The sequence below is a fragment of the Melozone crissalis genome, unplaced genomic scaffold (genome assembly GCF_028551555.1).
Source record: "Melozone crissalis strain CALT ecotype California unplaced genomic scaffold, PUWL_Pcris_2 ptg000247l_1, whole genome shotgun sequence".
Classification (NCBI taxonomy): Eukaryota; Metazoa; Chordata; class Aves; order Passeriformes; family Passerellidae; genus Melozone; species Melozone crissalis.
Window position 1 is genome coordinate 473,806 of NW_026536006.1, and position 26,785 is coordinate 500,590.

Below are 26,785 nucleotides of genomic sequence, written 5' to 3' on the forward strand. Positions count from 1 at the left end.
AGCAAAGTTCCCGTTCCAATACAATAAATCTTCTTCTGTGTTGAATATTCTAATTCTCACTAACCAATCTAGTACAAGATACAAATCCTACAGCATTTACATACAGCCTATAAGAATCATTACATTTCCATCCTGTGTTACATTTTAAACCCTAAAAACTCCTCTTTGGGCCCCTTCTGCCAAGCTGTAGGGTCTGCTCTGAGCCTTGGAGCTGTCTGCAAGCAGAGGGTGTTGTTCCATCAAAAGGGGATCACCTTCAGCCAGCCACACCATTGTTTTCCAGTTGTTCAGTAACTGAGGGATCTCAAAGCTTGCTTTCATTTCAGTCTCGTTTATAGTTTCTATATTCTCCAAATCTTTTACCAGACAATCATATTTATAAGGCTTTCCTGTTTCATCTTCCCCAAGAACCAGGTTTTGCTGTGTTTCTGCTGGGTCTCAGCCTTCTAGCACCCCTTGGGCTGTGTGTCACTGTTGTCCCCAGCTCCAGCTGATTTTCCCTGCACCCCTGAGAGGGCAGCAATGCTCCTGTACCTGTGGGGCTGATGTTGGGCATCATGGGCACGAACTGCATCCCACCCCAGAAATCCATCTGGGATGGGTTCACACCACTGTCAGCAGCCATGGCCTCAGGGGTGAGGATGTTCACCCTCAGGGGTGAAGGATGTTCACCCTCAGAGCTCTGTCCAGAGTGCAGAACCCACCACCCTGCAGCCCCTCTTGTCCTGCTGTGTCACAGCCTCTGTGTGACATCACAGTCCCACCACTATTCCAGATCAGACTTTTAAAAAATGATGCTCCGGGCCCTTCAAATGAGGCTTTGTGCCATAAAATCATAAGCCTTGGAGCTTAAGAGTGTGGTTTTGTAGTCCCAGAGAGTGGGTTTGTACCTCAAATCTATTCTTTGGTCTGCCAAATGTGGGCTTTGAGGATTTAAAAGTAATGCTCTTCTCCCCACTTTTGAGGCTTGCATTTTATATATATATACACACATATATAAAATATAATATTATATATTATTTTATATCTTATGTATATTATTGTATGCATTATATATTATTTTATATATATATGTAAAATAAGGATTTGGGCTTGGAAAGCTCAGTGTTGAGTCTGAGAAATAATTAAAAATAATCTTTTGGACTGTGTTTTGACCTCTAATTTTTTCTTTTTATCCTTTTTGTTTAAAATAGTATTTCAGTAGAGGGGTTTCATTCCCCAAGGATTTCTTTCTTCAGGATCCCGTTGTGAGGCACCAGCTCTCAAAGCAAGCAGAGCTCACTGTTGTGCTGGAGGTTTGTAAGTCAGGGAAAACAGAGACAATAAAATACAGTGAAAAAGATAAATGGCTTGACTTTGGAGACATTTAAGGAACCACTCAGTGCTTAAACTCCAGTGAATTGATGAATGCTGTAGACTCCTCTGAAGCAACTGGAACACAAAATACCAGATGACAGGATGAAATTGGCTTATAAAGCGAGCAATATTGTGATTTGGAGTGACCTCAAGCCTCCTTAATCTTTAATAGCAAAACCTTTCTGACACCAAGGAAAGCATGATGGATCTTGTATGGCATCCATCTGCCTCTTGAAAGATGTCAAAAGCTACTTGGGAGAGTTTATCCAACTCCAGTCTTCAGTGATCAGAGATGCCAAGGGGATTAAGGAGGGAATTTGACACAGTCAGAGGTGTTATATTTTGGGAAGATAAACTAGACATCAAACCCAGTGATTTAAAGTCATTAGAGAGAATGAGGGCAACCTTAAAGCAATTTGGGAGGGAAGCAAAAGCAAAGGTTTCTTCCAAGGTCACAACACACAGAGAAGTCTGGGCTAAATAAAGGCCTGGAAAGCTGCCCCATTGATTACAGGGGAAAAGGAAGAGGATGTGTTACAGACTGGGTGTGTGGCTGTATTTTGGAGCTTGATATTCTGGTATTGTAAAACTAGATTACTTTGCTATTGTGGAACTCGGTATTCTAGTATTTTGAAACTGGGTTGCTCCGGTGTAAGACCATAGCTGCTGATTCAGCCTGGAACAGCACCGCTGAAGCAGACTGGCCAAAAATCTCACATATGCGAGGTAGACATGTTAAAAACGGGAACGGGATGCCGGTACTAAAGTGATTTCAGCATTTATTATAAAAAAAGACAGGCCTAAAGCAAGGGGGCCTGCGGGCCGAGCAGGAGCGTTCCCCGCCCGCGCACCAGGACCGGACACGCCGTGACGCCACAGCCGGAAGCACATTTTATTACTATTAAACTTTTTTTATTACTATTAAACTTTTAACATTTAAAAAACAAGCGATCGGCGTTCTCCACACCCCCGGCCCCGCCCGCCCCCGGCACCGGACGCGCCGTGACGCCACTGCCGGAAGCGCCTCGGTGCCATCGCTGCCCGCAGCCCCGGCCGCCGCTCCGTGCCGGTGCCGGTGCCGGTGCCGGCCATGAGCAAGCGCAAAGCTCCCCAGGAGAGCCTCAATGAAGGCATCACCGACTTCCTCATCGGTAGGTGTGCGCGCTCGCTCGGGTCTGTGGGTGGGAAGGGCCGCGGCCCGGCTGCTCTCACCGCGGTTCTCCCGCAGAGCTCGCCAACTACGAGCGCAACGTGAACCGGGCCATCCACAAGTACAACGCGTACAGGTACCGCTCCCTTCCCCTCACGCCGTGCCCCGTGCCGGGCTCCAGCCCGTTCGGGCGCTGACCGGCACTGCTCCGCAGGAAAGCGGCCTCGGTCATATCTCGGTATCCCAGCAAGATACAGAGTGGGGCTGAAGCCAAGAAGCTGGTAGGTGCTCGAGTGTGGGCTGCCCCGGGAGGAGCTGGGGCAGCCGGAGCGGGGATGAGGTGCCCGGGGGTTCCTGGGGAATGGGGATGAGGTGCCCGGGGTTCTTGGGGAGTGGGAATGAGGTGCTGGAGGGTCTTGGGAAGGATGGGGGGCAGCCGGAGTGGGGATGAAGTGTCCGGAGGGTCGAGGGGAGCAGGGATGAGGTGCCCGGGGTTCCTGGGAAGGATGAGGGGCTGCCGGAGCAGGGATGAGGTGCTGGGGGGGTTCCTGGGGAGCAGGGATGAGGTGCTGGGGGTTCCCGGGGAACGTGGAGGCAGTCGGAGCTGGGCATGGGGTGCCCGGGGTTCCTGGAAGCGTTGGGGGCAGCCAGAGCAGAGATGAGGTGCCAGAGGTTCCTGGGGAGCAGGGATGAGGTGCCAGGAATTCCTGGGGGAAGGATAGGGGGCAGCCAGAGCAGGGATGAGGTGCCCGGGGTTCCTGGGAAGGATGGGGGGCAGCCGGAGTGGGGATGAGGTGCCCAAGGTTCCTGGGGAGTGGGGATGAGGTGCCCGGGGTTCCTGGAAGCCTTGGAGGCAGCCCCGCTTCTCCCAGTGCCTCTTTCCGCTACCCCAGTCAGAGTTTGGGAGCACGGACCGGGTGTGGCCACTGTGGGGGTTCCAGAGCTGGAACTGGCCATCCCATCTGAGCCTCTGCCTGTAAAAATGTCTTTCCCCTTTGCTCTCTCACTCCTTTGTTAATTCAGAGGTCTTGAGCAATAAGAATCAAACCTTGTTCAAACTTATTGCTATGTAAACGTGATATAGCCCTTGCATTACAGTGTTTATGCCATTTATGTTGTACCCTTGAATTCTTGTGCTCCAATATTTTATTGTGGTCTTGGGTGCCCCATAGTTCTTTCTGGACTCTAAATTCTAGGGAGTTTTCCTTGCTTCCCACATATACTGACTTTAAGTGATTTTTAAGTTAACTTGTTTGTACTCACCCCCCAATATTTAGGATGGAGTGGGTGCTAAAATAGCTGAAAAGATAGATGAGTTCTTATCCACTGGAAAGCTTCGTAAATTGGAAAAGGTGAGTGTCTTTCTCCTGTTCTGTATTTCTCAATACCTGCTTTTCTTGATAACTTGCAAAGCAGCCTGTTTGCTCTGCACGTTTCTGTTGTCCCTGGAGACTCTTAGGAGTGGTGGTATGATAAGTACAAATCAAGGATTGAGAAGCTCAGCCAAAGCCTCAAAACTGTCTATTTATTAAAATATTTTAGCTTACATAATCAGCATGTGCAGGTCTTCTGTCAGAAGTGGAGATCTTGCTGGAAGGCTCTGGAGTTTGTGCTTTAATCCTGCTCACTTTAGCATGGCCAGCTGGGGGTTTTCAGGCTTGTTACATGTGGCATTATTGTAAGGCTTGGTGCTGTTTTGTAGTGAACCTCTAAACCAGAGTCTGACCTGACTGAGCTCTTTTATCTTCTTGAGGTTTCATTTTGTTTGTTTATTTCACTGTTTTGGTTTTGTAGATTCGGCAGGATGATACAAGCTCTTCTATCAATTTCCTGACACGAGTCACTGGCATTGGGTAAAAGTTTCTTGGGGTGTTTTTAGGGCTTTTTTTTTTTCCCTTCTCCTGTTCATTTGATAGAATTATGAGCAGAATTTGGATGATTGCACATAATGAAGGGAATGAGCCTGAGCTGCTGATGTAGTGCCCACACTGACACACTGTAGTTGTGATTATGGGATTGAATGAGACAAAAGGGTGGAGAATGATGAATTCCAGACTGTGTGGTAGAGGAGTGGGAGTGGGAATCTTCCTGAGAGGGGAAGGAGAGAGGTGTGGGTCAAGAATGGAACTGTGGAAATGAGACTTGGCCTCCGGGTTTTCATAAAAGGAGAAGCAGAGCCTTGAAGGAGACAACAAAACAAAAACAAATTTAAAAAGCCCATGAGAACTCTGCTGCAATGTTATCATGCATTTGGTATTACTGTCTGAAGCAATATTACCTATTTGCTGTCACTTTTTTTAATTTCCTACAATTATACATCACTGTCTAGTTATATCAATGCTAAAAAATGTGCAGGCCAAGCTTTGGATCTCTGCTGACCAAAAGCATTAACTGAAAATGAGCGGCTGAAAAGATGTAAGCATCACAAGCAACCTCAGTCTTAAAAAAACAACCCACACTTATAAATAATGTCCTGTTTGGTGTTGTAAAATTCTTGCTGTTCCTGATGCCAGATTCCCTTGTTTCTTTGCAGTCCTGCTGCTGCCAGGAAGTTTGTTGAGGAAGGAATTAAGACTTTAGAAGGTAAGTGTGAATATGAAGCCTTGGTTCACACTCCAATAATCTTTTTTTCTGTCATGCTGCCTTTTCCACAGTGATATTTCTAACAGATATGCCCTAGGCTTTGAGGAGGGTGTGTAAAATGCTAAAGCTGGTGCACAGGCTTAAGGCATTTCATACATATATTCATATATAGACATATTTCATGCATATATTCATATATAGACATATTTCATACATATATTCATATATAGACATGTTTCATATATAGACATATTTCATACCTATATTCATGTATATACATATTTCATACATATATTTATATATATACATACTTCACACATATATTCATATATATGTACATGTTTCATGCATATATCTATATATAGACATGTTTCATATATAGACATGTTTTATATATATATTCATACATAGACATATTTCATGCATATGTTCATATATATACATATTTCATACATATATTCATATATATACATACTTCATGCATAGACATGTTTCATACATATATTCATGTATAGACATGTTTCATACATATATTCATGTATAGACATGTTTCATACATATATTCATATATAGACATGTTTCATATATATACATATTTCATACATATATTCATGTATAGACATATTTCATACATATATTCATGTATAGACATGTTTCATACATATATTCATGTATATACATATTTCATACATATATTCATATATATAGATACTTCATGCATATATATATGTACATGTTTCATGCATATATTTATATATAGACATGTTTCATATATATACATATTTCATACATATATTCATATATAGACACGTTTCATACATATATTTTCATATAAAGCAAAGTACATGCAGGTTACACAGAAGGTAACAAGGATTTTGGCTTTTTGGTGGTCTGTTAAATCTTGTTGGAAATGCTCTGTGCATTTGTGGTCATCCTATCAGCTGCTGTGTAGGTGATTTGAAATTCCCTCCTTTGAGGTTGTATTCTTTTTATGTGCATCATCTTTGCATTGATAGAAACTTACTGTAAGATGTTTAGTTCTCAGTTAATTATTTTATTTGGATTTTTTTTTTTTTGTAGATCTAAGAAAAATTGAGCACAAGCTGACCCATCACCAGCGAATTGGGTTGAAGTAAGCTTCCTTGGGTACAAGTGCTTGGTGTTTCTAGTGACTCCTTCAGACACCAGGGTGTAATGTAAGGTTACACAGGCTGAGTAAGGTTCTCTCCTCCTTCAGACACCAGGGTGTAATGTAAGGTTACACAGGCTGAGTAAGGTTCTCTCCTCCTTCAGACACCAGGGTGTAATGTAAGGTTACACAGGCTGAGTAAGGGTCTCTCTGTGCTCTACATTCTGCCTTTCAGCAGTTATTTAGAGCTTTTGTTGCATTTAGGATGGAAGGCTTGGGAAGTTAATATCAAGCTAACTGCTCAGTTAGCTCGTGGAGAATCACTTTAGTGAGGTTGTGGAGTTGTTTCTTCACCATCTGCATAAAAGTGGTCCAGGCTGGTTTTTTATGTGCTGTGAACAAGGTAACCTTTGCCTGTCTGAACTTGAGAATGTTGTGTTTGTCCCTCAGTATTCATCAGCTTCAGTGCTGTTTGTTGAGAGTCTCTTTGCTGTGGTGGTTTTGGAAGAACTATAGCTGTGCTTGTCAGAAGCTGCAGGTGAACCAAATAAAGCCAAAAGTGTTTCGCTTGCTGACAATTTGAGTTTTACAATATATGGAATATATGGAAGCAAATATATCTGGAGCTGTATTTGGGTTGAGAGCTTCCATTTAGCTCCTTCCAACATAGGTCAGCTCTGACCCTGGATGGGGAACCTGCTTGCTGGTGGGCTGAGTCTTGTCAGGAACGTTTTGTATTTTCAGAGGGCTGTGTAAACATTAAGCATTTATTTATATGGTAATACTTGTCCCACCTTACAGCAGCTCTTTGTGTACAGTGGAAATAGTGAAACTGTTCTGAGCATTGTCAAACTCACAACTGTGAGTTTTTACTGTCACCTTGCAAGATTTCTGAGATGTTTAATGAGAGTCAGGAGCTTTTTGTGATGTGACAGTAGTGTTAGTTAGTATTCTTTCCTCTGCTATACATTTAATTGACTAAAATTTCAAGATGCTGCCCTACCACTCTCTCAGATACCTCTATTTTCATACTTGCAGATACTTTGAAGATTTTGAGAAGAGAATCCCGAGGGAAGAAATGCTGCAAATGCAGGTAAAAATCTCATTGTTGAGAATGTGATGTACTGATGGCCAGTGAATGACTGACCACTTCTAAACACATTTCTTTCCTTTTCACATAGGAAATTGTGCTCAAAGAGATAGAGAAACTGGACCCAAGCTACATTGCTACAGTGTGTGGCAGTTTTAGGCGAGGTTGGTGCTCTGTGATCTTGTTTTCTTTATTTTGGGATAACAACAAGACAAGTTACTGTGTGTGTTGTTCTTCTTGACAGACTGTGCTGGAACCCTGGCCTTTCCTGTTGGTATTGTCTTGTCTAGCTAGTTCAGTGATGAGACACCAGAATAAATCCTTGCTTCTCCATAAAGAGTTCTCCACAAAGCAAACAATTCACATTACAACATACTACCCATAAAGAGCAATATCTTGTAACATGAATTGTTTGCTTTGTTTTTACATTAACAACGTTTTTACTTCATTGCTATAGACTACAGCAAGAAATTCTTGGATATTTTATGTATGGAGAATATAAACTTTTGATGAAAGAACAAAATTCTTTTACTTTAAGGTTATTTTTTTGCTAATAGTGACATTCCCTGCTAGAAAATCATGTTTACAAGAGGTAAGATGTATGTTCAGCAACATTAGTATATTGAATTTTTCTTTGCTTCTTTCTTGCCCAGGTGCAGAGTCAAGTGGTGACATGGATGTTCTCCTGACCCATCCCAGTTTCACATCAGAATCAACCAAACAGGTGCTTTTCTCAGATGCCACAGATCAGAACTGTACATTGCTTACAGTCTCAGGCTTGTATTGCAGCTTTTTGTGGTTTTTTATTTACTGTAATATTGAAATTTTCTCTTGGATTGCCCTGTTTATTTTGAGGAGTTATAATTATTTCTCAGAACTACTCAATATGTTTATTTTTACCCTTCTCTCCTTCTTCCTGTCACACATATTCCCCCACTCCCTTGAATTCCTGTGCTTTAACAATGCAGCACTGTAAAGCTAGCTGGATTAAAGGTAGTCTGATTATTTCTTGATTTTGGCTACCAAAATCATTTAGCTGATAGGAAACTGTCCTGCTGCCCTTGGAATCTTTTGGGACTAATTCTGAAGTAGCATTAATGACAGTGTTTATTTTTTTCTTATGTTCCTTCTACAGATTTGTTGTTTAAAAGCTGAATTAGATTTGTCATTTCCAACTAAAGGCAATCTCAATATTGGTGGAAATTGTTTTTATCTTGCACAACTGTAATTTTATCAGCTTTTTCCCATTATTTTTGTTACATTTTTTTCCGTTTGGGTCAAATTTCATGTAGAGTAGTACATATAATTATAATGATGTCCTATACTTATTGGAGCCTCTATCTAGTAAATGTAGGTAAGATATTCTTGTTATTTGTGAAGTAATTTCTTCTTTCTTACTATTATTCCTAGTCAAAACTTTTGCATAAAGTTGTAGAACAGCTGGAAAAAGTCCACTTTATCACAGATATGCTGTCTAAAGGGGACACCAAATTCATGGTAAGAGCTTTTTTGGTGGTGCAGGATGTTGTGGGGGATTTGTTTTCCTGACAGAAGTCAGGATGAATACAATTGCTGGCACTGCTGGACATGGGGGTGCTGTGGGTTTGTTTTTTAAACTCATAAGAATTTCCTGCAGGTAACTCTTATGGTGAGATTTCAGAATTAGAAAGTTTAAGACACAGTATTATTATTATTATATATTATTATATAAATCCCATATATAAATATATATTTATATAAAAATTATATATTATTATATAAATATTAGAAAGTAAATACACAGATATTTGTGTAGTTCTGAACCCTGCTGACACAACCTTCATCACATAATGTCAATTTTGTCCTGGAACCTCAGCACAACTTGACTTCTTCAGTTGCACAGTGACCACTTCTGTAATTGTCCTCAGGATCTTGGAAACATTTAGCTTTGATCTCAGAACTGTGTTTTCTTGATTTTGTCTAATATATAATATACTTTTGTTCTTTTTGTGTCAGATTTAATGAATAAGCTAGATTATTATTATATCCTAGATGTAGGATATAATAGGGATTATGTGAGATGCCTAAAACAAGTAATAAATTACAAAAACTTTAATTTTTTAGATTCCATGCTGACAGTGCAGGGCTTTTTTTCTTTTCTTAACCTGCTGATATTTGTGCATACTGAAAAGCCTGATAATAATGACAGGGAAATGAGGATCCTTCCTGGTGCAATAAAAATTTAAGCAGCAGTTATATGTTACACTAAGCAACACATTTTACACAAGAGTGTAAAATAGTGATTCACTGTATTCTGATATCTGGCTGTTCCAGTAAAATATTTATTCAATTCAGCAAGGATTTAACTTTGCTTTCCAGGATAGTTGAGGATTGTTTAGAGGTTTTTTAGGGATGGGAAGGTAAAGATGGTTCTCAAATCTGTTGAATTTCATCTAAATTTGTCTCCTGCATTATTTCCTCACAGGGTGTCTGCCAGCTGCCAGATAAAGAGGATGGAACAGCTTATCCACACCGCAGGATTGATATCAGGTACGTGCATCAAAATCCTCCTAGTTCAGCTGTCTGCTACAGAGCAGGCATTTGCATAAAATTTTCATTCAAATATCTACTTCTGTGTTCATAACATGGCCATTTACTATTTTTCTAACGCCTTTGAAATGTGGCAGCCACTGGACAACTGCCAGTAATTACAACAGGTTATCGGCAATAATGCTGTGCTTCCAATCATGATATTCTGATAGAATATCAGAATTGTCCCGTTTTATCATCCTGCTTTGACGCTGACTCTGCGCAGGAGTGCCAGCACCATAACCAGATAGTTACACCAGTAATTTCTGGGGAAGGGTAGATATGCTGAACCTTCCTTTCATATGCAGTTCCCTTCACTTTTGCATCTGGTTTGTGGGAAAATTCAATGTACAGAGCTGCAGAATGTACGCACATGAACACAGAGTAAACCTACACGTGTCTGAATACTGAATTTTAAATTGTATTTGTTCTAAGTTTTCCCTTTTCCTTTTTCTTCTAGGCTTATCCCAAAAGATCAGTATTACTGTGGTGTGCTGTATTTCACAGGTAGCGATATATTCAATAAAAACATGAGAGCTCATGCTCTGGAGATGGGTTTCACCATCAATGAGTACACAATACGCCGCCTGGGTGTTACTGGTCAGTCTGAGTTCTTGCACAGAGTATCCTTTCTGCTCTTTTCTGCTCTTTTCTGCTCCTTTCTACTCCTTTCTACTCTTTCTGCTCCTTCTTTCCACTCCTTTCCACTCTTTCTGTTCTTTCTAATGTTTCTGTTCTTCCTACTCCTTCCTACTCCTTCCTACTCCTTCCTACTCCTTCCTACTCCTTCCTACTCCTTTCTACTCCTTTCCACTCTTCCTACCCTTCCTACCCTTCCTACTCTCCCTACTCTCCCTACTCTCCCTACTCTCCCTACTCTCCCTACTCTCCCTACTCTCCCTACTCTCCCTACTCTCCCTTCTCTCCCTTCTTTCTACTCTTTCTACTCTTCCTGCTTTCCAAGTTATGCACTTTGTGTGGTTTCCTTCAATTGGTTATTATTGTTTTTTGGAAATATTTCTGATAAATGCAATATTTTGTGGAATTTTTCACTGTGTCCTTTTTGATATTGGGCACCCTTACAGCAAGAAGGTGCAGCCTGCTTACACAAGGTTATCTCTTTGGGCCTTCTAATCTACTTAAAGTCTTAGTTGATTTAAAGATTTATTTTTTTCTGTGCTGTGCACAGCACATATTTGGTTTCCTCCTCTTTTCACAGGGTGTGTCATGTTCTTTAGTTGCTTTGCTTTGGAGGAGAGTTGACTATATAAACCCACACAAAATTATAAATTTATTTACCTGCATAACCACATGGCCCAAAGTTAATTCATTATTTCCTTTGACACTAATAAGAATCAGCATGTAAACACTATGAAAATTTTGTTCTGGGTGGTTTCTTCAGGTTTTTTTTACTTACAGCAGTTTTGTCTTAATCTTGCCATGCATTTGCCATTTCTGAATGGTACAGGCTTTTCCACCTTTCAAATATCCTGTGTCATTTCCTTGCAGGAGTTGCTGGAGAGGCCCTGCCAGTGGAATGTGAAAAAGACATTTTTGATTATATCCAGTGGAAATACCGAGAGCCAAAGGACCGGAGTGAATAACAAACTGCTTGTCTGGGTTTAGAGCTTACAGAGATATTTTCATAGCTTTTACAAAGATGTGGAAGTGCATAGTCTTACCTTGAATGTTACTTGAAAAACTGTATATTACTGATGTCTAAAGCACATCCATGGCACTTGAACAGAACAGAATGTGTCGTGAAGAAAAATCCCGTGAGATTTCATTTTTATGTAGTCACAGAATAATTTGGGTTGGTAGGGACCCCTAAATGCCATTTTGTCCAGTCCCCCTGCCATGAGCAGGGATATCTTTGACTGGAGAACATTGCTTAGAGCCCCATCTTTGACTAGAGAAGATTGCTTAGAGTCCAATCTGCCCTTGAATGTTTCCAGGGATGGGGCCCCCAGCATCTCTCTTTGTATCTCATATTTATGTAGATACCAGAATGAAAAAATGCTGAGTATCATGAAGCACTCCTGAAAAGTACCATTTTTAACTATTCTCTATCTCCTCACACCTGTGTTAGGTGTCTTGGTGCAGTGCTGAAGCTCATGATGAGTTTATCCTTCTAAAATCTTTCAATATGGGCTCCATGCTATGGTGGCCATTCTCCTGTTACATGTGAATTGTGAATTTTGTTCCTAGACATGTTGTAATATTGATTGCAGTGCTCTTTGTTTTATTTGGCTTGGTCTGATTAATTTATGCATTGCTACCACTCCTGCAGATTCAATCTGCCCTTTTTTTAGATGCAAACCTGTCAAATCTTATTTTACACCTCCTCTTTACATGTTGGGAAGGGTAATGAGTATTTTGGATGTGAGACGAGGTCTTTTCAATAATGCATTACTGGTTGTGTTTGGGACAGGGATTCTGTTATTTAACTTAAAAAAATTCTAATTAGTAACTACTTCCATGAATTACAGCAGCAGCAATACTGCTTATGCTGTGTATTTCAATACTTTGTCTTATTTTCATTTAATTTAAGCCTGCAGAACAATTCCATTTTCAACTTATACAGGGAGAGTTGATGAATCTTAGTAATGGACATTACTGATGCTCTTAATTACCCATTGAATTTCTTCCATTTTTCTTGTCAGGAGTTTTAATTATTTTCTGGGAATGTTCCCCAGTGCTAATGCATGCAGTAGTATGGAAGAAAACTAGAAGTTAACTTGGTGCTATGTAAAGTATTTTGATGCCTCATTGTAAAAATATATACATAGCTGAAATATTTAGTATTTTCTTCAGTTATCAGTGGGAATAAACAAATTGAATAGTCTCTCATGAATGTATAGTGCTGTTTGATTATTATTTTATTTGCTGTAATTTTAGAAGATCAAAAGGCAGTAACATGTGTTTACCATGTTCACAAATGTTTCCTGGGTACAGAAACGTAACACATACAATATTCATTTTAATATTTGCAAAAAGCCAATGATAAAATGTTCATTTTTCACAGTGGGTGAAGGGTTTGAGAGCACCTTTAGTGCCTGCTGGAGTCTCATACCGGCTCCATTATAGGAAGGCTGAGTCCTTGCTATAAAATAAAGTATATTACATAGCATAATCATAATTTCTATTTTAACATTGTTTATAACCTAAAACTATAATTAACACAATACTTGAGAAAATTAATACTGCATAACTTTATAAGATAACACATATGTGTGTAATGTTAGAAAGTTATGCTGTATTATATCTATTATATATAAAGTTATGCTGTATTATATCTATTATATATATAATATTATATAATTATATTATATTGTATTATATCTATATAATATATATATCTATCATATATAATATATATCTAATATATATATTAGATATAATATATATCATATATATTATATATATTATATATACACATAATGTATATAATATATATTATATATAATATATAGTATATATATTTTATATACTATGTATTATATATATGATATATATTATACTATATATATTATATGTTATATATAATATTTTACATAGTATGTATTATATTTATTTTATATATACATATTATATATACACATATATATACATCTAATATATATATAATACATATATATTATATGTCCATAATAATGTAGATAATATATATTATATATAATATATAATATTTTATATACTATGTATTATACATATTATGCTGTATTTTATATATATTATATATAGCCAATCATAAAATATTCATTTTTCACAGTGCGTGAAGGGTTTGAGAGGACCCTTAGTGCCCGCTGGAGTCTCATACCGGCTCTGGCAGGCACTGAACACCTCCGCAGTTCTCCATCCCTGGAAGCGCCGCTCGGTACCGGCGGCACCGGCTCCGCTTGCGGCAGCGCCGGGCGCGCTCCCGCCGCGCCTCGGCCGCGCGCACTGGGCGGGGCGGGGCGGGGCGGGGCCGCGCGGGGGTGGGCGGGGCCGCAGCCCGGGCGCGTGCGCAGCGCCGGCGCCGCGCATGCGGACGTGGGGGCGCCGAGAGCCGTACCGGAGGCAGCGCGGGCGGCAGGTAGCGCCGGGGCCGCGGCGGGGCTCAGGGCTCAGGGTGGGGCCGGGCCGGGCCTCGCGGCGCTGGCCGCCTGCAGCCCGCTGCTGTCCTCCGCGCCTCACCGAGGCGGAGGCGGGCGTCCCCTTGCTGGAGGCCCGAGGAGGCGCCGGCCGCTCGCTGCGGCGGCAATTCCTCACCCACAGGCCCACACGCTGCCCAAGGGGCGGCCCCGGGATGCGCGGCCGGTTCTGTCTGTCTGAGGCCGCGCGGCCGGGGCTCTTGCCGGCTGCTCCGGTTATGTCAGCCGGGAGGCACGAACTCATGAGCAGGGCAGCGAGTGTTGCCACGGCGCCGGCACGGGGGCCGGCGGAGGCTCCGTTACCCGTTGCGTAACGCGGGCAGAGCCGCGGCGGGCGCGGCGCTCGCGCTCCCGGGGCCGCGCAGCCGCCGCCCCGCCGGCCCCGCCGCCAAAGGGGCGCGCGGTGCTCGCGGCCAGGCCCCGCCGCAGCCCTCAGGGAACGGGAAACGCCCGCACGGGTGGTGTCAGTGCTTGTGCGAGGATTCATTGTTTGGTTTGGTTTTTTGGACGGTTTTGGTTTTTTATATTTATCCCACAGAGCGATGCGGGTGTTCTTGTGTTGCCTTTCCCGCTTCACGCTGTGCTTCGTCACCTGTTACCATTCAAAATTAATGTTAGGAGTTGTGAAACCGAGCTCAAGTCTGTTGTCCAAGCAGAGCTGCTTGTTAGCAAAGAATTTATGTGGTTCAGTATGGGCTAACCTCGACAATCTCTCTTTTTTTAATACCATTTAAATGCTTGCATCAAATTTAACAAACACATTTAAACACACAGAGCGCACAACATATACCTGCGTACTGTTAGAGAGTGAACAGGCTTACAGTTTTTCTCAATAGCCTTATTAAAATGAGGTATAAACACAAGAGATTGCTATTCCTACTGCTGCTGCATTTGTTCATATTTTTCTCTGCAACACCCAACATCAGAAATCCTAAATGTCACCTTTTTGGATGACAAAGAGTTGTCCTTAAAATCAAATGAAAGCAGCATCTTTTATACCTTTGCTTTACATTTATGCAAACTTATTTGAAAAGAGGAAGACTAATTTCCACTGGAGAAGAGTTGGCCTTTACTGTGGGTTTTCTGATGCAAAACCCCTAAATTTTGGTAGCTAATAAACCATCTACACTGCAATATTACATGCCCATCCTTTTGAGCTATGTTCTCATGTAGTTGTAACAATATTAGGAAATTTAGTTTTTGCTGTTCTGTGTGCACAGTGCTGAAATACTGATGGCTACTGGATATTATAGAGAGATCTCTTTCATATTTTTCACATCTTTGAAAAAGCTTTTTGTGAAGTATAAGTGCAGATGGAAGTGACACCTGTTTTCCTTTGGAATTGTTGAGTGTTGATGTTGTTTGTCACTCAAGGTCCCTTTCAGAATGGGTGTTATCACAAAAGCAACGTTTCCTCATTATCAGAACAGCAATGAGGCTCCCATGAGTTCTTTTTGCAATGCAAGACTGCGAGGCCAGCATTTAATGGAATTTAATAGCTGGGGTTCAGTGATTATAAATGAAGATTGGCTTTTAGAAATTCTTTAAATCCAAGCTTGTTTTGGACGAAGCAGCAACGATGACTTTGATGAACATTCTCCAAAGATCTGACAGTTCTGTGTTGGTGACATTCTCAGAGCCTGCTAATCATGGATGTTAATTAATGTTTTGGATGTATTTTAGATTTGACGCTCAGGTTCTTGCAGCTTCCTTATTATGATTATAAATTATGTGTTTCAGATCCAATGGCTTGCCCACCGTCATACAGTGACTTGGGAAAGTCTGCCAGGGATGTTTTCAACAAGGGATATGGTGAGTGAGATGAGGATGGTTTGATCATCAGTATCTTGAAAATGCCTGTAAGAACACAGATACCTCAGAGATTCCCTAAAACCTTCCCAGCAGAGCCCTGGAGCATCCAGCCCCTTTTTATTCTGAATTTTGCACTTGTGTTATGATAGTGCTGCAGTGGCAGAGAGTTTGAGGGGAAGATTAAAAGTTTGACCTTAATATGCACTCCAGAACAGACTGAAAAATGCTGCCTCCATTTTTTACCTTCTGATTTTTCTATTTAGAGTCATTAAATCAGAAATACTGATATAGATTGCTGTGGCAGTAACAGGTTCCTGAGGAAGAGTGACCTTTATGTTAATCAGAATAGCTTAATATTAAAGCTGGAATGCAGATATTTTCACAGTATTTGCATTTGTCCCTTTTCTGGAAATAGTACTAGAAAGTGTTGATTTTTTAAAATCTGAGTTGGTGTGCAATAAAGATTTCATTTTTATCCCAAAATCCCTGAAATGCACTGTGGTCTGGTCTCTCCCACCCTGGAGTTCAGGCTTTGTTAAAAATCAACTCAAATTCCCTGCTTTAAAGTCAGTTATTTCAAACTTTTCTACTTAGTGCAAGGGCCAGATATTTCCCTGGATTCAGAGCAGAAAGAAAAGGAAGAAAGCAGTAACACTTCTGTACATGGCACTGATTGAAATAAGTTGAAATATTTTGGAGTTGAAATCTTGGAGTAGAGGAGAAAAAAAATTTCCTGCCCTGAAATCATGAATAAAATGTGAATTAAGTAAATCAGAAGAGTTGGTTAAATGTATTGATGAGTGCCAGACTGCAGGTAGCTACAGAAAGTGGAGGTATTTCATGTTTGGTGTCTGTTATGACTATAAATTATATATATATAAATTATGAGAAAACTTTGAGTTGTCACAACTCCTTCCATCAGTAATACTTCTGTACATGGCACTGATTGAAATAAGTTGAAATATTTTCTTGGAGTAGTGGAGAAGAAAAATTTCCTGCCCTGAAATCAGGAATAAAATGTAAATTAAGTAAATCAGAAGAGTTGGTTAACTGTACTGATGGGTGCCAGACTGCAGGTAGCTACAGAAAGTGAAGGTATTTGATGGTTGGTGTCTGTTATAGTTATAAATTATATATATAAATGATGAGAAAACTTACTTTGAGCTGTCACAACTCCTTCAATCGTCCTTCTCATAACCCTCAATATGTTCCACAACTGTTTAAACGTAAAAGCTGTTTCAGGTCAGTTCAGAATCCCCTGTCTGGCATTCTTTGGGTGTGTTGGAAATAAGCCTTGTTTGTATCTGTCAATGAAACAGGTGCTGTGTGCTATTTTATTTTCAGGATTTGGAATGGTCAAGTTAGAGTTGAAGACCAAGTCTTCCAGTGGGGTGGTAAGTACTGGGGACATGAACCATCACCAGCACAGCAATGGAAGGACAAATTCCTGAGCTGGTAACAAGTGTTAGAACTCACTAGCAGGTGTTGCTTCTCCCTTTCATTTCTCATTTTAAAAATCACAGCTGACTGAGATATTTCTGTAATAGTATGAAGATGATGTAGCAGGAATTTTTCCCTGTGGCATGCAAGAATTTCCACACACGTTGTTGTTATTTCCTGCCTGTTCCATTGACACATCCCAAACATGAGTTTCTTCACCTTGCATAGCTCTCATTTCTATTTATAATGAATTTCCCTGCAGTTATTAGTTTTAATAAGAATCTTAGTCCAGAGAGACTTTTATCCAAAAAATCAAGGGACAAGTAAGCACTGGAGTTTAACTTCACTGTGTTTTCACTCATTTCCACTGTGCTTAAAATTCAAGACTTAATTAAATTGAACTGAATTAAATGAAAACTGAAAACAGTCCTGCAGTATCCTATATGTACAATTTGAGAGCTTGAATAAGCTTTAGCATTCCAAGTAACAAGAATATCCTGTGGTCCCCATTTCAATGATGGACAAGTGGAGCTTCCTTGCAATTTCACAGGAGAGCTGGCAAAACTAGCATTGGGTGTCATAATTTTGATTTTAACCACAGGCGTGCATTATCTACTAGATAATATTTTTTCTTGACAGAGAAGTGGAGCTTCCTTGTAATTTCACAGGAGAGCTGGCAAAACTAGGAATGGGTGTGGTAATTTTAATCTTTAATCACAGGCATGCATTATCTACTAGATAATATTTTTCTTACACTGAGTTCTGCCTGTCTTACCTGCAGCTCAGTGCTGTTCTCATTGGTAAGAGGAGTTGTTTCTCAGCCTGTTTTGTAGCTGCATTTGCCTGAGCTCCCTCCTCTTGCATTCTTATCATGCAAATGGTGTAAATCCTTATTTCTGTATTACTGTATTCTGTCTCAATTGAGCTTTTGATGATTACTTTCATTGTGCACCAGGAATGTGTGGGCACGTGGAATTATGTGGTCTCCACACTATTGCTGCTGCTTACTGACATCTCTTGATAGGCAGTTTTCATAGCCAAAAATTTTGATTCTCAAACAAAATGCTAATAGTTAATTATGCTGTCTTCTGATTGTGATGGAACATGACCAACTGTATGAAGTTCTAAAATGGGCTTTTTCTTTTCCATGCCATTTTCTTGGGATGTTTATCCAGTTGGTAAGAATGGTGACTGTTTTGACATGTTGCCTCTTTATTGCTTTATCTGACAAGGCTTTTTGTGCTGCATACTAAATCATTTGTAAACTGATGAATTGTTTTCAGTTGTGTTGTTATTCATGTTGCACAGTTTGACTGTGTCCATAGCCCTAGATCTGTATGATCCATGCATGGAAAACCATTTGCAATCTTTTACAACAAGTAAAAACAGCAAGAGGGAAAACAAGAAATGGAAAACAAGAAGGAAAACTAGAAATTATTTTGGTACAGTTGTCTGTTGCTTCAGGTTTTGAGCCTATTAGTGATTCTGATGCAACAATAATGGAGTTTTGGGGATGAAATTAAGAACAAAGCATGAGATTTAATTCATAATGGATACTAACAGTACCTCAGATTTTTACAACACAAATGTTTGGGGTTTTCCCTGTGGACTTAGAAAGCCACAGTGATAGTGTGTGTTGATTATAACTTTCATAGATTGCAAGTGGTTTTGCCTGCTGAGTGCCTGGCATTGCTGTAGATGCCAGGCACCATGAGCTAGCGGGAATTCAATGAGGAGCTGTGCTTTGCTGCTGCTGCAGGCTGCCGTGTGACATGGAGCCAGAATGAGTTGGATTTTTCAGCTACACAAACTCCAAGAAATCGTGGTTTGGTGAGGTGTTTTAGTTTACACAGATAAAGACTGATGGCAGCAGACTTCTGTCTCTGTGGTGTCTGCTTCCAGAAGCAGATTTGAGTTCTTGACTCCTGACAGAATGCTGTGGCTTTTTTGGACAATGCAGGGGGTTTTATTTCCTTTGGCTTTGAGATTGATGTTTACAATCCATCCTTTACTTGATCTGAGAAAGAAACCAAGCTTTTTAATCAGTTTTCTAAGATTAGAAGAAAGTTATTTCTGAATTCTGATGCAGGTTTTGAGACATCTTTACACTGAATTTGTGGAAGTGACATTAGAACACTGTACAGAAATTATGTTTTAAAGTAGTCTTAACACATCCTGACTTCTGTCACATGTTTTGGTAGCTGCTAGATGTGTTATAACAATAACACATTATATTTATTATTATGCTGTTGCAGTAGTGCATTATTTTAAGTAAATGTCTCCTCCTGCCCCAGCAGCATCCCTCAATGTCCAAACTGTGTGTAAGGAGTGTGCCCTGGCTCCCTAGCACTTCACAGCCATTTAAAGACAATCTTTGTACCCTTTTATGCTCTGCAAAGTCCAGAATTGTCAGATATACATCCAGGAATACAATCCTGGATGAGAAGGATCTGGAAAGTCAGGGTTCCAAAGCTTGGATATGTTGGCAATGGATCCATCTCTTAAACTTCAAGAGAGACAAAACTTATAAATGTAATGACAGATTATTTATCTTCCTTCAAGGGAAATATTGGAGAGATAACAAATGAGAGAAGTTCTCAGGTGCTTCTTAAAACCAAATTAATGTACCTTGAGCTCACTGCTGTGCCAGTGCAATACTCAGCTGTGCATGGAGCGCTGAGTAGATTCTCTCTTGAGCTATTCCAGGAGAGATGTGATACTGAGATTTCTATTCCATGAAATAAAAGGAAGCTGTGGTGTGTGAAGAATTGACTGAATAGCATATAACAAAATAAATGTTACACAAAATTCCAAGTTCCATTACACTGCTGAGTGAAGGAGCAGCCTGGCAGATCAAGGTGCTCAGGTCAGGTTTCTGATACTGTGAAGGAGAAAAGGTCTGAAATTTAAAGGTGATTTCTGAAATAGAGTTACTGGCTGAGGGAATGAAAGAGAAGTTGTTTAAAGTCATCACCACAGTATAATAAGAGTCTAAATGAAAACAGCATAAATGGTAGGGGAACCACAATGTTAGGGTGCAGCAGTTCTCCAGAAAGCATTTTCACTGCTGAAACTCAGGGAGGGGAAATTATACAATCCAGAAACACACAAGATGTTCAGAAAAATGTGACAAAATCCTTTTTTTCCCATTCACCTAATTAGCTTGAATTTAGCATTGCTTTTCCTAAGGGGGAGCGGATTTCCACGACTGCAACAGATGCTTTTTTATCCACAATTGGGACAGTACTAGTAAGATGATAAAGGCAATTATTTTTATAAATATTATAATATTTATAATAATATTGTAAATAATATAATATTTATAATATAATAATTATAATAATCCTGGATTTTTCTTCACAATTATTGGAGATTGTGAAGAAAAATCCAGGCATATAAACAGCTTTGTATCCCAAGCAAATATCTTTTTATATCTGGGTATAGAGCCACAGTGAAGGTACAGAGCAAGTTGTGGAGTGTTGAAATAACAGCCATTTTGGTAGTGGAGGTCAGAAAAAGGACTTTTTGATGCATAAACTTGGGAAAAGTGTGGTGAAGTTAAGGTGGGGGTAGCAAGTAATCAAACTCCCATGATGAGAAGTGAATGCAGGTGTCAGGTCTGCGTGTAACAGCTTTCGCCAAGCTAGGCAAGTCCCAAGGCTCTGTCAGCGCACCTCAATAAAAGAAATGTTCAGAAAAGGGATGCACAAAATTTTGTGACACAAAAGAAATTATTTTAGGTGGGGATGGGGAAGAGCAGGATGATGATTTTGAGGGTTCTGTCAAAAGGGTGTGAGATGCTAAAACTCGTGACCCTGTGATAGCTTGGTTGATGCATGGTGCTGATAATGCCAAGGTTTGATCTCTGTAGGGGCCATTCCCATAAAAATTGGACTCTGATTGTTCTGCCTCCTTCCAGCTGAGACAGTTTGGTGATTGTTGATGTTGTGCTCTTGGCAGGAATTCAGTGCAGTCGGTTCTTCCAACACGGACACGGGCAAGGCTTCGGGCAGTCTAGAGACCAAATACAAGGACAAATGCCATGGACTTACATTCACTCAGAAGTGGAACACAGACAACACATTGGGAACAGAAATTTGTGTCGAGAATAAAGTAAGAATAAGTTAATACTTTGGAAATGGTTCTGCAAATGGTAGGAGATGGTATTGAGATGAACAGAAATATTCTGTTCGTCTCGTTTCATTCTCCGGAATTGAGAAGAAAATGCACAAATGGAGAATGAAAATTGCACAGAAATATCTGAAGTATTAAAAGAAGTTGCAGAACACACAGGCTGGGAGTGGGGGGTGCTAGAAAATTATTTTGGGGTGCAGTTACTGCAGTTACAGGTGTGTGGAATGAACAGCATTGTTGAATAAACCTGACTATGTAGAACTGTCACTGCTGCAGCCAGGTGGCCAAAAAAAATTAAAGACAGGCCTGATAATTTTATGAAACCAAAGACAGGTCTCATAATTTTATGAAACCAAAGACAGGTCTCATGATTTTAAATGCTTTAATGTATAAGAACTCCAGTTTGGCTGCCCTGAGGTTGAATATATTTTGTAAGGTTGAACGTTTGCAGCTTGGCACTGCTTACACAAAGGGTTGCTGGCATGCAGCACTCTCAAAACACAGTATGTGGATTATGAGAGAGATTTTTGAGCTATTTTGTGGACTGTTTGAACTCTAAAGAATAAGGAAACATGAGTAGTTTTCTTTCTGTCATAATTCTGTGAATAATTTTCTTGTTGCCAGCACTAGATGTGTCAACTTCCTATATGGAAAAGCAGGAAGTTTTCACAAAGTCTGTGCTGTTAAAAGATTCCTTGTGGGAAGAATAGATCCTGTTTTAATCCTTCATCAGATTTCATTGGAAATCATGAGGGAGACATTCTAGTTCTATTTTGTTTTCTGTTTAAACAGGGAGTTCTAGTAGTGGAATATAAGAAATTGTGTTTCAGCTGATTTTTGAGCAGATGTGTGTTTTTCTTTGCAGATGGTTGAGGGGGTGAAGGTGGCTCTTGACACTACATTTGTACCAAACACAGGGTAAACATTTTCTATTACCTTTATCTGCAGACTGCTAGAATTTCCCAGAACTTCTAAAAATACTTTGGTTGGACTCATACAACAGGGATTTTACACGGATTTTACAACTTTGCTCATTGGGTAAAAGCTCAGCATTTATTGGAGAAAATTCTGCAATCACTGTAGAATCTTCTCAGGCAGTGTGTAATACTTAACTCAGAAGGAGTTAGAGAATTAATTCTTTCTCTTTAATTAATAAGTATTAAATTATTTTTTCTGCTTGAAAGAATTCTTCAGCTTTTTGGCCAGTGGCAAATTTATCATTTTGCAGTAGGTACTAATCTCTAACTCCCCTGAAACAACTAAATCTTCATGTTCTTGACAGTCCTAAGGCTGTCAAATCAGTAAACCAATTTTTATATTTTATTTTTGCTGATGCTTTTGGCCAGATGATGTGTGTGCACAGTTGAATGAGGAGGCAGAATAGCACTTAGTTGTTTTTCTCAATTCTTTCTTTCTTGTCTTTCTCAATTCAATATACTTAAATTTGGTAAGTAGCAGAGCAAAGGAGGGGAGTTTATGTCTGAATAATGCACAGAGATTGCAAATAAGGATTGGTGCTAATTTATTGAGGGGAGAGCCTGTCAGAAGACTCTTGAGTTTGAAATATGGCTTGGATATGAGGAATTAGAAGCTAAATCAAAAATGAGACCTCAGACCTGGGTGTGAGCAACTGGCAGCACAAATGTTCTGCCAAATGAAATGAGGCTGGGGGGAGAATGAAAGAGGTGCTGAAGTTTTGTTGTAGTTGTGTTTGAATTGGTAGCAAAATCAACAGGAGAGAGGAGGAGGTGTCACAAGAGGGCCAGGAAAAGGCAGCCTGAGGGGATGATGTCTGGGGGATGAAGAAATCTGGTTTTGGTAGAGGAGCAGTGGAGAAAGGAAAGCAAGGAATGCACAAGGAAGGAACAGTGGAGATAAACACAAAAATTCATTGACAGACAGCTCTTGCTGCAGGTTTATGGATGTTCCTGAAATAAACTGATGATGCCATAACCCATTACACTCAGAGAAAAATACATTGAAACCAGATGGGTTTTAAAGCATTAAGGAGAAACAATTTTGTGTCTTTTGCTTCTTGAGGATTGTTTGGAGTTGGAGGTGGTAGGAGGAAAAGTGAAAATACACAGCACCATTTTCCTTATCCTGTGCCTTGAGTAGGGAATACAGCACTGACTAACTGACCTTAAGGGACATAAATATTAAAATAAAACTACATCAATTACACGCTTGTTTACTCCTGTGGATAAAAATTCTTGTTTCTGCAGGAAGAAGAGTGGGAAGTTGAAGACCACCTACAAAAGGGATTATGTCCATGTAGGCTGCAGCGTAGACATCGATCTCTCTGGGCCAACTGTGTATGGCTGGGCAGTGGTGGGCTATGAAGGGTGGCTGGCTGGCTACCAGACAGCTTTTGATACAGCCAAGTACAAGATCACACAAAGGAACTTTGCCTTGGGTTATAAGGCAGAAGACTTCCAGCTGCACACTAATGTGTAAGTGTCACAGACATTCTTTCATCAAAATCCTTTCTTGTAGGATTTTTCCTCTTCTGGGAAGCTGAGGCCTCAGAAAGAGAATGTAAACAATGATTACCTGCTGATGGGGAATGCAATAGGTGCACCTTGATTGGCTCATGTTCCATGTGTACAATTAAGGGCCAATCACAGGACCAAGCTCTCTGGAACAGATTGACAGAGAGCTCTCTTGGTTTTGGATTCTATTCTATTCTTAGCTTAGCAGCTTCTGCAACTTTTCTCTCTATTCCTATTAGTATAGTCTTAATGTAATATGTATCATAAATCAATAAATCCAGCCTTGTGATCATGAAGCAAGATTCTCATCTACCTTTCTCACCCTGAGGAACCCTCACAAGTTATGTAACAAGTGAGTATTACCTGAGCCTGGAAAAACATCACAGCAGCCAAACCTACAGTAATAATTAGCAGTAATGGCCTTAGGTCAAAGGTGGGAGAAGGGAAGGGGATGCTGATTTGTTTGTAATTAATTTATATGCAGTGTTTTCATTTCCAGTACAACTAAAATAGGGACAACTTCCCATCTCTTGGCTGTCTCAGCACCTTTCAGAGTAATTTTGGGGTTTGTGTATCTAAAATGGTGATGTAAAGGCCCTTTATTGTAATTTGTAATTAAAAGCTGTGAGCTTTACTTCTGTAATGGCACAATACAAAAAAAGCCTGCAATTAAACTCCTGTACCTTCTCCCCCTCTCAATCAAACAAAGTTTCTCCCTCAGAAATGGCCAAATGGAGAAAGGCAGGTGTAGCATTTTGTTTCCAGCTGTCATCCCTGCCTTGGTGTAGTCTTGGCATTCAGATGCCTGAGATGGAGATGGTACATTTAAACAACTCTAATGGTACATTTAAACAACCTGGTTTTCATTTTCAGTCTCCTCATTCCCATACCTGAAGTCTCCTTTGTGTGTTACTGCACTTACTGGGTGGATTTTTGATTTTATTTTTTCTCAGAACCTCAAACTGTAGATCTGTGGCTGTTGGAAACTCCTGTTCCATTCTGCAAAGCAAAATTATGTTTTGTGTAGAAAAATATGAGCAGCAGTCTGCCAGCTGCAGCTGTAGTAGTGAAATAGTGAGCTTGGGCTCAGGGAAATATTGGATTTCTTGGTTAATTTTAGGAGATATCATTATCTCCTAATCAAATGATTGTGGGAAGGGTTAATCTAAGGAGTTACTGAACAAAGCAAGGCTTGACACACTTGCTCTGCCACCCACAGGAACGATGGCACTGAGTTTGGTGGGTCTATTTATCAGAAGGTTACTAATAAGGTTGAGACATCAGTGAATCTGGCATGGACTGCTGGCAGTAACAACACACGCTTTGGCATTGCTGGCAGGTACCAGCTGGATGAAAAGTCTTCTGTTGCGGTAAGAATTTTGGATTTCAAGCTCCCCTAAAGGCTGAAAATCCGTGTTATGAAGCACTTGGTTTAACTAGTTAATGAGGAAGTGTGGTGGATTGCAAATTGTGGCTTCTGTTGTGGTTTAAATTTAAATTGGGACCTCACACATCACATTTGGTGAAATTATTGGGGAAAAGAATTCCTAAATGTAATTTTGGCCGTAGTGAAATTGTCTGACCGGCATGCTTGGAATAGTGTGCTGCAAAATGTATTTTAAAAGGTAATGAAAGGACACAGTGTTCTTTTAATTCTGAAATCTATAATGTAAAACCATATTATGATTATAATGGTGGAAATTCAGCTGAGCTTACAGCCCTCTCTGAACAGTGAGTTAACCCTTGAAAATCAGCTGACATGTGAGTGTTTTAAATAAGAACTGAAGTTAGAAGCATTTATGTTTCAAAACAACAATTAGTTCCATGACCATTAATCCAAAATTAAAGATGAGAAATGTAAAGAGCTCAAAATGTAGCAATGCAAAAAGAGGACTGCATATTCATGTATTTCTTGGTAATTAGAATAAAAATCACTCTTGAGTGATGTGAACAGGCTCTGAGGGAGCTTGTAGGAAGTATTTAAAGGATGTAAAGACATCATATAGGAGGCAGTGAAGAAGAGCAGGGCATTCTGTGTAGGCAGAACTATTGAAGATGGAAACTCCTGAGAAAAGGAAAAGATTTGAATTTGCTTCTAATGGAGGTTGGTCTAAAACTAGCTGAAGACCTTAATGCATAAGCCCCTTTCTGAGGGCACTGGGACACTCCTGTATGAATACTTTAATATTCAGTGTATAAATACTGTGATTTTTATTTCTTGTAGGCCAAAGTGAACAATGCCAGCCTCATTGGAATTGGTTACACTCATACCCTCCGACCTGGTAGGTAATTCTCTCTGCAGATGAGCAAATAGTGTTAATTACTGCACTGTGGTTTAATTCACTGTTGTCTTAAGAACAGAAGAGATGAACAGAAGGTTCAGAAGTAAAGGATGTGTATGTACACAGCTCCTGTGAGGAACAGGGCACTGCACAGGGATCTGCCTCAGTGTTTGATGGTTCTCATGATTTGCTTTTGTAGGTGTAAAGCTGACACTCTCAGGCTTGATTGATGGCAAGAATTTTGCTGCTGGAGGTCACAAACTCGGGCTGGCATTTGAGCTGGAAGCTTAACACAGCTTGAAGTGAACCAACTGGTGGTGCTCTGGAAGATGAAGGAAAAGTGTACCCCATGCATTTCAGCCTTAATATTACTCTGAAATTTGAAGAAGTGTGAACTTCCTGCTCTTCCCAAGAATGACTTGAACTCAATGCTGAAGTCCAGAGAGTGCCAGCACAACAAGGAAGACATGTGAAGGCAGTGCATGGAAGTTGTGATGTTTGTGCCACATTTCAGTTTCCTGTATTTTAAATCTGTTTCAAAAAAAAAAAAAACAGAAGAAAATCCAACCTCTCCCCACTATTGTATTGCATTTTGCATGTCCTATACTTCACA

General features: G+C 40.2%; 2 protein-coding genes across 3 annotated transcripts; both read left to right on the forward strand.

Moving 5' to 3' along the window:
* The first annotated feature begins 2,383 nt into the window (after positions 1-2,383).
* On the forward strand, positions 2,384-12,358 carry POLB (DNA polymerase beta). Its single transcript, XM_054294393.1, has 14 exons — positions 2,384-2,507; positions 2,585-2,642; positions 2,721-2,787; positions 3,784-3,858; positions 4,301-4,359; positions 5,040-5,089; positions 6,170-6,221; positions 7,257-7,311; positions 7,400-7,472; positions 7,962-8,032; positions 8,719-8,805; positions 9,773-9,837; positions 10,337-10,476; positions 11,386-12,358. The coding sequence occupies exons 1-14, from the start codon at positions 2,447-2,449 to the stop codon at positions 11,478-11,480; spliced, it is 1,008 nt and encodes a 335-aa protein (XP_054150368.1). The 5' UTR covers positions 2,384-2,446; the 3' UTR covers positions 11,481-12,358.
* A 1,523-nt stretch (positions 12,359-13,881) lies between these two features.
* Positions 13,882-26,734, forward strand: VDAC3 (voltage dependent anion channel 3). Of its 2 annotated transcripts, XM_054294394.1 has the most exons (9): positions 13,882-13,954; positions 15,753-15,824; positions 17,169-17,218; positions 21,225-21,377; positions 22,264-22,316; positions 23,624-23,851; positions 25,110-25,260; positions 26,115-26,172; positions 26,372-26,734. In XM_054294394.1, the coding sequence occupies exons 2-9, from the start codon at positions 15,758-15,760 to the stop codon at positions 26,461-26,463; spliced, it is 852 nt and encodes a 283-aa protein (XP_054150369.1). In that variant the 5' UTR covers positions 13,882-13,954; positions 15,753-15,757; the 3' UTR covers positions 26,464-26,734. The 2 variants fall into 2 exon arrangements, with proteins under 2 accessions (XP_054150369.1, XP_054150370.1); XM_054294395.1 differs by lacking the exons at positions 13,882-13,954; positions 15,753-15,824; positions 17,169-17,218 and adding an exon at positions 18,413-18,442.
* The last annotated feature ends 51 nt before the right edge of the window (positions 26,735-26,785 follow it).

Excerpts from the sequence above, each read along its gene's own strand:
- POLB (XM_054294393.1), top strand. The coding sequence starts at position 2,447 with ATGAGCAAGCGCAAAGCTCCCCAGGAGAGCCTCAATGAAGGCATCACC. Across the intron at positions 3,859-4,300 it reads AGCTTCGTAAATTGGAAAAG|ATTCGGCAGGATGATACAAG; the intron begins GTGAGTGTCTTT and ends TTGGTTTTGTAG. Across the intron at positions 8,033-8,718 it reads CATCAGAATCAACCAAACAG|TCAAAACTTTTGCATAAAGT; the intron begins GTGCTTTTCTCA and ends TATTATTCCTAG.
- VDAC3 (XM_054294394.1), top strand. The coding sequence starts at position 15,758 with ATGGCTTGCCCACCGTCATACAGTGACTTGGGAAAGTCTGCCAGGGAT. Across the intron at positions 15,825-17,168 it reads TGTTTTCAACAAGGGATATG|GATTTGGAATGGTCAAGTTA; the intron begins GTGAGTGAGATG and ends TTTTATTTTCAG. Across the intron at positions 21,378-22,263 it reads AAATTTGTGTCGAGAATAAA|ATGGTTGAGGGGGTGAAGGT; the intron begins GTAAGAATAAGT and ends TTTTCTTTGCAG.